General features: G+C 36.2%; 1 protein-coding gene and 2 long non-coding RNA genes across 5 annotated transcripts in view; all 3 read left to right on the forward strand.

Moving 5' to 3' along the window:
* On the forward strand, positions 477-1,953 carry LOC104771986. The gene is made up of 3 exons (XR_764985.2): positions 477-679; positions 1,211-1,678; positions 1,822-1,953. It is a non-coding gene; the product is annotated as an uncharacterized LOC104771986 (long non-coding RNA).
* Positions 2,846-8,479, forward strand: part of LOC104771987 (regulator of nonsense transcripts 1 homolog) — a 10,389-nt gene continuing 4,755 nt past the window's right edge. For 2 of the 3 annotated variants that reach the window (XM_019242379.1, XM_019242380.1), the window contains exons 1-3: positions 2,846-2,975; positions 3,414-3,994; positions 4,184-4,389. In XM_019242379.1, coding sequence (XP_019097924.1) covers positions 2,936-2,975; positions 3,414-3,994; positions 4,184-4,389 — 827 coding nt within the window. In that variant the 5' untranslated portion in view covers positions 2,846-2,935. The remainder of the gene's footprint in view (positions 2,976-3,413; positions 3,995-4,183; positions 4,390-8,479) is intronic. The other variant, XM_019242381.1, reaches the window with a different exon arrangement.
* Positions 7,526-8,452, forward strand: LOC104771990. Its single transcript, XR_764987.2, has 3 exons — positions 7,526-7,602; positions 8,165-8,257; positions 8,387-8,452. It is a non-coding gene; the product is annotated as an uncharacterized LOC104771990 (long non-coding RNA).

The raw sequence follows: 8,479 nt of genomic DNA on the forward strand, positions 1-8,479 counted from the left end.
GGTTCCTTTGCCTTTGCCGTTAACTTGACGAGACGTTGACGGAGAAGGCCGTTCGAGAGCGTCGTTGATCCGTTTACGATCCACAACCTCAGGTCTCGAATTCGCCGTACCTCTTTCTCTATACATGATTCTTCTAAAAAAAAATTACCTAAACAAATCTCTATCTATCTATCTATCTATTACAGGCTAATAATGGTACACGTTTCACCGGCGTGAGAATCGCCGGTGAGGGATTGAGAAATCGACGGCGATTATAATACCGTGAGCTCTTCTTAGGGTTTTTGCGTTTTGTTCGAATCTTTTTTGGTTTCTCTTGCGTTTCGCAACTACCCCTCTCTCTCTGTTTTGTTACACAGACAGAAAGAAAAAGAGATTATTATTATTTTTTAAAAGTTTTTGGTTAAAAAAAAATAAAAAAAGATAATAAGAGGAAAAAAAGAGAATCAATGAATATATGGGCTGGGTTGAGCTATATGTACATTTAAAGTCTAATAAGAAAATATAAAAAAGCGAGACTATCACCGTCTTTGTGTCGTATCTCACAACGGTCTTTGCGATATTGGTATTGTTCAAAGCAATGTGCGATGTACGTTTCTGTCATTCTCATCAAAATCTATCTTTTTCTTTCTTTGGAACGGTGATACTGAGTTTCTTCGAACACCATCTTCATCATCGCCAGGTTTTGTTTGATTATCTTCGCTTTTTTTATTTAGGATATTTTTAGTGATTTTATGTTTATTCCATATATAAATCTCTCTTTTGATTGTTTGATTTTGTGTTCTTAGATTTCAAAATCTCTCTATGTAAGATTCAAAAATATCTTTTTTTTTTTTTTTATTTCAATCGATTCAGAAACCTCTCATTAATTTGAATTTGTATATTGATTCTGCAATTGAATTATAAAAGAAAAAACCTCCTTTTCGCGATTTGTGTTTTCTCTAATCTAATTAGGGTTTTGCTTTCGTAATTGCATTTGATTTCAAAATACGAAACCTTTTGTTTTCAGGTTCATAGTTTCTACAAGTCTTCAAATTTTGCAAATCAAAAGCCCTCTTTTATTTTATCGTATGGAGTTCTTTCAAGGGTTTGATCTTTTTTTTTTTTGTTAAAAATTAAGGTTTCTAATCAAAAGTCTTCTTTCTAATTAAATTCATTTATTTAAGTCTCTGAAGTTTTGATGTGACTGATGAATTGTTTTGTGGAAATATAGATAAATTGTTAGTATGTCTGATGGAGAGGGCACTTCATGGATATTTTGGTTCACTAATCTACGAGGGAACGAGTTCTTTTGTGAATCTGCATCTGAGTAATCAAACTCTACCACTTTTACTCTAGTTCGGCCACCGTGTCGGACTAAAATTTAAGGGGGTGTTATTGGATGGAGGTTTTTAATGGATTTGAATTATTAGTGGATTTTAAAGTTCAATAGATTTCTAATGCATTAGACGAGGATTTGATGTCATTATAGGTGGATTTGAAAAGCATAACTGATGGATTTGAAAGTTACTACTAATGGACTTTTTTTTTTTTAATGTTGAAGGTAAATAAAAAATATTACTTATCTATAAATTGTGTTGTAAGGAACATCGACGTACGCTTCCTCTCTTCCCTATGCATGGTGAAGATCACATAAATGGTGCCAGCTGGAAGAATGGCAAATTGGACAGTCGTGATTGACGTACGCTTCCTCTCTAGTGATCTATACGTATTGTTAAATGATACTTGATATTAAAGTTGATGCAGAGCTCCAATGATCTATATGTATTCTTAATCAATGATCTATACGTATTCTTAAATGATACCGTCGATGAACTGATGCAGAGCTCCAATGATCTCCCATACCGTCGATGAACTAAGGATGGCAAGTTCAACTGAACATGATGACGATGATGACGGTTATGACGGTGATGACGATGATGATGACGGTTATGACGGTGATGACGATGATGACGACGGTTATGATGGTGATGACGATGATGACGACAAAACGAAGACGATGATGACGACGAAGACCAAGAACGATGATGACGACAATGACGAAATGACTAGATGTTATCGATCGGGAGAGATACTTATGAGAAGTGTGAGAGATGAAATACTTAAAAATTGTTAGGATTGTCTTTGTTCATGTTTTGGATGTAAAATACTTTAAAATCTAAAGTGAAACAAAATCTATTGAAAATAGAATAACAGCAATTTTGTAAGTGATTTAAAATCATCCAACAAATATTAAATTCAATAACAACAAATTTTAATGTACTTTTTCAAATACCAAATTGAATAACGCTGGATTTCAAAATACATCAAATTCTTTTAAAATCCATTATTCAATAACACCCCCTAATTGTTAACCTCACTGGAAAGGGCCCAAAACGTGAAGCCCATAATAACACATAGACCACGGCGCGTGTAAACAACGCACACCTTATTATGTTTTTTTTTCTTCTTTCCCACGCGCCCCTCTTTCTTCTTCTCTCTAAACTTTTTCTTTTTTCTTGTTGTAAGGGTCCGTTTTCAACTAGCCCTAACTCTCTCGTTCGTACTTCGTACTGGAGAAAGAAAAAAAAGCAATTGAAGAAGAGACGAGTCAAAGAGCGACACGATCGTAACCAGGGAGCTTGATTTCTCCCCAGATTCTTTTCTAATGGATTCTCAACAGAGCGATCGTTTAATAAGCGATCGGTTTATACCTCTATACAAAAACAAGCAAACATATCATAACGCAGTAATGTGCGCCGTTTTAATAAGGGCTTAGAATGAAGATATGGGCTGGGCTATAAGTTCATTTAAGCCCCCACCAATACATAAAAAATAAAAGATAAGCGAGAGAGAGAGAGATCACCACAGACCGTCTCTCTTTGTAAATTCTTCACAACGGTCATCAAAATCTCAATTCTTTCTTCTTCTTTTTTTCCTCTTCGGAGCGGAGGAGAAGATGCTTCGAGCACCATCTTCAATTCTTCATCGTCTTCAAGGTTTTGTTCTTCTGAAATTATTTGGGGTTTGTTTTATGGCATATACATACAGAGCGGAGCCTTCTTTCGATTGTGTGTTCTTAGAATTTCGAAATCTCTCTACAGAAACTTGGATTTAGACTTCTCTTTTTCTTTCTTTCTTTCTTTTTTCAATAGATTCAGAAACCTCTCTCATGAATTTGAATTTGTATGTTGATTCTGCAATTGAATTTTAAAAGAAGAAAAAAAACCCCTTTTTCGCGATTTTGTGTTTCCTCTCTTTAGGGTTTTGATTTCGTGAGTATGTTTTTTTTCCTAATGTTCGTAAATCTTTCGTTTCAGGTTACATAGTTTCTACAATTCTTCAAATTTCGCAATTCCAAAAGCCCTCTTTTATTTTATCGTATCAAGTTCTTTCAAAGGTTTGATCTTTGTTTTTTTGTTTTTGTTACAAATTAGGGTTTCAAATCAAAAAAGCAATTGAAGAAGAGACGAGTCAAAGAGCGAGACGATCTTTTCTAATGGATTCTCAACAGAGCGATCTCTTTGACACCGTATCGCAGCCTGACACGGTGGCCGACGCGTATAACTTTTTGGAATTCGATACTCAAGGTGATTCGGAGTTTGATTACCCGGAGTTTGGATCACCGACGGCATGGCCTACCCCATCTGATTCTATTTCCATCGCTGACGCTTCCGATCGTGGTGGAGGAGGAGCTGCCGCGGATCATCATTCCGAGGCTTCGTCTCCTTCTTCCCTCTCTGCCGGTGCCGGTAATGGTGCAAAATCGGGACGTGGTGGTGTTAGTAGTAGTAGTCAGGTTGATGCATTGGCCGCTGGTATCGGAAATTTGAACTTGGAGGAGACTGGAGATGATGATGGTTTCGATTATGGTCAGAATGATTTCACGGAGCACGCTTGTAAGTATTGTGGTATCTCGAACCCTGCTTGTGTGGTTAGGTGTAATGTGGCTTCCTGTAGAAAGTGGTTCTGCAATTCAAGGGGGAACACCTCGGGCTCGCATATTGTGAATCATCTGGTTAGTAATCTGTGTTTTTCTTTCTCGTCCTTCCTTTGTGGAATTCATTTTATGGACGTGTTGTGGTTAAGGCTGGTGGTATTATGTATCTAGTTTGCTTTGTTTACTGAACCATTGTTATGAGATATTCTGTAATTGCGATGAATTTACCCTTCTAAACAATATTTCCTTCTGTTGGTTATTTTTAAGGTTCGAGCTAAACACAAGGAAGTTTGTCTCCATAGAGACAGTCCACTAGGGGAAACAATTCTTGAATGCTACAACTGTGGGTGTCGAAATGTCTTTCTCCTCGGTTTCATCTCATTAAAGACAGACAGTGTCGTCGTCCTTCTCTGTAGAGATCCTTGTTTAAATGTTAATGCCCTCAAGGATATGAACTGGGACCTAAGTCAGTGGTGTCCCTTGATTGACGATAGGTGTTTCCTCCCCTGGCTTGTTAAGGTTAGTTTCTGTCCTTGCATTTTTCTTCTTTTCAAGACATGCTCATGTGAGAGCTATTATTAACTCTTTTTTTTACATGTCCCATCAGAGCAGGAACAGCTGCGGGCACGCCAAATTAGCGCACAGCAAATAAACAAGATAGAGGAATTATGGAAGACAAATCCGGATGCTACTCTTGAAGACCTTGAAAAACCTGGTGTAGACGATGAACCTCAGCCTGTTCAACCTAAGTATGAAGATGCATATCAGGTATAGATTTTCTCAGCCTTATATGGAAAAAAAAAAGTAACTCTTTGTTAGAGAAACCGCAAGTTCATCATGCCAAATTACTGGATGTAGTCAGTCTTAGTATTATTCTTTACACTAAGACTGCTTCTAGCACAAACAAGCGCCCACCTGAATATATCTTACTGGAGTCTGGATTCACACTTCGTGATGTCATGAATGCATGCAAGCAAAATCCCTTGGCTACACTAGAAGAAAAACTTCGTGTGGTAGTTGGACCAACTTTAAGGAAATCTAGCCTGTGTTTGAATTGCCAAGGTTACTGATTGGTTCATTGGTTTGTGCAAATATTATACAGACTGCTTTCACTTGTTTCTTTTTCTCTTTATAAAGAATAGACTGGTTACATCCAAATGATTGCAGGTCCAATGGTTGAGCCTTGTGATACAAACTCATTAGTTTTGTGCAAATCGTGTTTGGAGGCTAAGGAGTTAGAAATCTATAACAGTCCTTCTAAAGCAAATGATGCTCTTAACGGGTATGGCTTATCTGTCTTTATTTATCGCAACAACCTTTTCTTTGCAGTTGAATCATGTGAAATTAAGATGGGCATACAATTATCCTTTTCAGTTAGTTTTTCAGACTGGGTGGAAAGTAAAATGTATAACTCAGGAATAATGATTTTCTAAATAAGTAATGTGGATTACGAGCTGTACATCCTCTATTATATGGTTGTTTATGTAGAATTCTATAAGTACTAACATGCATAACTTTATTTCCGGATATATCTAATACACCAATAAATATGTTAACCTTTATCTAATTGATTGATTTTAATTCTGTTCCCAATTTTCAACAGTTCGTCTAGGCCAAGTGTGGCTCCAAAAACTATCCTTAGTGGGTCAAAATCCAGTCCTCGCCAAAGTAACAGGTGAGAAAAACTAACTAGAAAGTGAGTATTATTGTTATGTGGATGGTGCCATTTCTTTGATGGTTGTGCTTCCTAATTTTATTTTGTTGCATTTTGTGTTTCTGCTGCCTTTTATATTATAATTAGCTCACAATTTGCCATTATCATTCTAGAAAATGATTAAATAGAATGTAATATTGGAACTGTGCCATATACTCTTTAGTTGTACATTGGGGTTATTGGCTAAGCTAAATTTATCTTGTTGCATTTTGTGTTTCTGCTGCCTTTTATATTATAATTAGCTCACAATTTGCCATTATCATTCTAGAAAATGATTAAATAGAATGTAATATTGGAACTGTGCCATATACTCTTTAGTTGTACATTGGGGTTATTGGCTAAGCTAAATTTATCTTGTTGCATTTTGTGTTTCTGCTGCCTTTTATATTATAATTAGCTCACAATTTGCCATTATCATTCTAGAAAATGATTAAATAGAATGTAATATTGGAACTGTGCCATATACTCTTTAGTTGTACATTGGGGTTATTGGCTAAGCTAAATTTATCTTGGAGTTCCACAGGTCACCCAAGCCAGGTGTGGTTCCAGGAACTATTCTGAGCGAGTCAAAATCCAGTTCAATCAAAAGCAACAGCCAAGGGAGACTAACCAGAAAGTGAGTAGTGTTGTTATAAGTGTGACAACACTTTTCCAATGCATCTATGGTCTAGTGCTAGATTGTCGCCTTCCTTTCCGTCTGTCATACTTATATTAGTTCTCAGTCTATCTTTTGTCATTTTGAAAGGGATGTGCGGCTGCGCAAACTTGTTTTTGAGGATGATATACTGCCAGATGGTACCGAAGTGGGTTATTTCCTTGCTGGAAAGGTTAGATCTACATGGAAATCGGCTTTTTTTCCATCCCGTTTTGTAACTTATTCTTCTTTAACCATTTTGATCATTGTGCAGAAATTGCTTGTTGGCTATAAGAAGGGATTTGGGATACATTGTTCTTGTTGCAACAAAGTGGTAAGTTCTCTCTAACATCAAACTAGCTTTCCTGGCATTAAAGTATATAGGGCTCTGAAGCAGCCTTTATTATGTTTATGGCACAGGTCAGTCCTTCATTGTTTGAGGCCCATGCTGGCTGTGCAATTCGTCGGAAGCCGTAAGTTCCTTTCAACTATTTTCATATTTATGCTGTAATAGTAATGGGTCTATACCTGTTCTACTACTTCTTTTTAATCTCCAATTCTGATATAATTAAACTTGAGTAACTTAGTATAATAATTTGCTGTAATACAAGAGATCAAGGATTATACTGAAGCTACGCGTACAAGTTGTGGATCCTTAAGATCATTAATTGTGTGAGTCACAGAGAAATTGTTGTTTCAACTAGNCATTGGTTTGTGCAAATATTATACAGACTGCTTTCACTTGTTTCTTTTTCTCTTTATAAAGAATAGACTGGTTACATCCNGAACTATCAGTAGCACTATCCATGGACCAGAGGTTTTCCATCCGTGAAAATGATGACCTTTGCAGTATCTGTAGAGATGGAGGCGAGCTCTTATGTTGTGATACCTGTCCAAGATCATATCATACAGGTTTAATATCTGCCATTTTCTCTATGTTTCTTTGATAGAATTCTCNGTCTTTATTTATCGCAACAACCTTTTCTTTGCAGTTGAATCATGTGAAATTAAGATGGGCATACAATTATCCTTTTCAGTTAGTTTTTCAGACTGGGTGGAAAGTAAAATGTATAACTCAGGAATAATGATTTTCTAAATAAGTAATGTGGATTACGAGCTGTACATCCTCTATTATATGGTTGTTTATGTAGAATTCTATAAGTACTAACATGCATAACTTTATTTCCGGATATATCTAATACACCAATAAATATGTTAACCTTTATCTAATTGATTGATTTTAATTCTGTTCCCAATTTTCAACAGTTCGTCTAGGCCAAGTGTGGCTCCAAAAACTATCCTTAGTGGGTCAAAATCCAGTCCTCGCCAAAGTAACAGGTGAGAAAAACTAACTAGAAAGTGAGTATTATTGTTATGTGGATGGTGCCATTTCTTTGATGGTTGTGCTTCCTAATTTTATTTTGTTGCATTTTGTGTTTCTGCTGCCTTTTATATTATAATTAGCTCACAATTTGCCATTATCATTCTAGAAAATGATTAAATAGAATGTAATATTGGAACTGTGCCATATACTCTTTAGTTGTACATTGGGGTTATTGGCTAAGCTAAATTTATCTTGTTGCATTTTGTGTTTCTGCTGCCTTTTATATTATAATTAGCTCACAATTTGCCATTATCATTCTAGAAAATGATTAAATAGAATGTAATATTGGAACTGTGCCATATACTCTTTAGTTGTACATTGGGGTTATTGGCTAAGCTAAATTTATCTTGTTGCATTTTGTGTTTCTGCTGCCTTTTATATTATAATTAGCTCACAATTTGCCATTATCATTCTAGAAAATGATTAAATAGAATGTAATATTGGAACTGTGCCATATACTCTTTAGTTGTACATTGGGGTTATTGGCTAAGCTAAATTTATCTTGGAGTTCCACAGGTCACCCAAGCCAGGTGTGGTTCCAGGAACTATTCTGAGCGAGTCAAAATCCAGTTCAATCAAAAGCAACAGCCAAGGGAGACTAACCAGAAAGTGAGTAGTGTTGTTATAAGTGTGACAACACTTTTCCAATGCATCTATGGTCTAGTGCTAGATTGTCGCCTTCCTTTCCGTCTGTCATACTTATATTAGTTCTCAGTCTATCTTTTGTCATTTTGAAAGGGATGTGCGGCTGCACAAACTTGTTTTTGAGGATGATATACTGCCAGATGGTACCGAAGTGGGTTATTTCCTTGCTGGAAAGGTTAGATCTGC

The sequence above is a fragment of the Camelina sativa genome, chromosome 20 (assembly GCF_000633955.1).
Source record: "Camelina sativa cultivar DH55 chromosome 20, Cs, whole genome shotgun sequence".
Classification (NCBI taxonomy): Eukaryota; Viridiplantae; Streptophyta; class Magnoliopsida; order Brassicales; family Brassicaceae; genus Camelina; species Camelina sativa.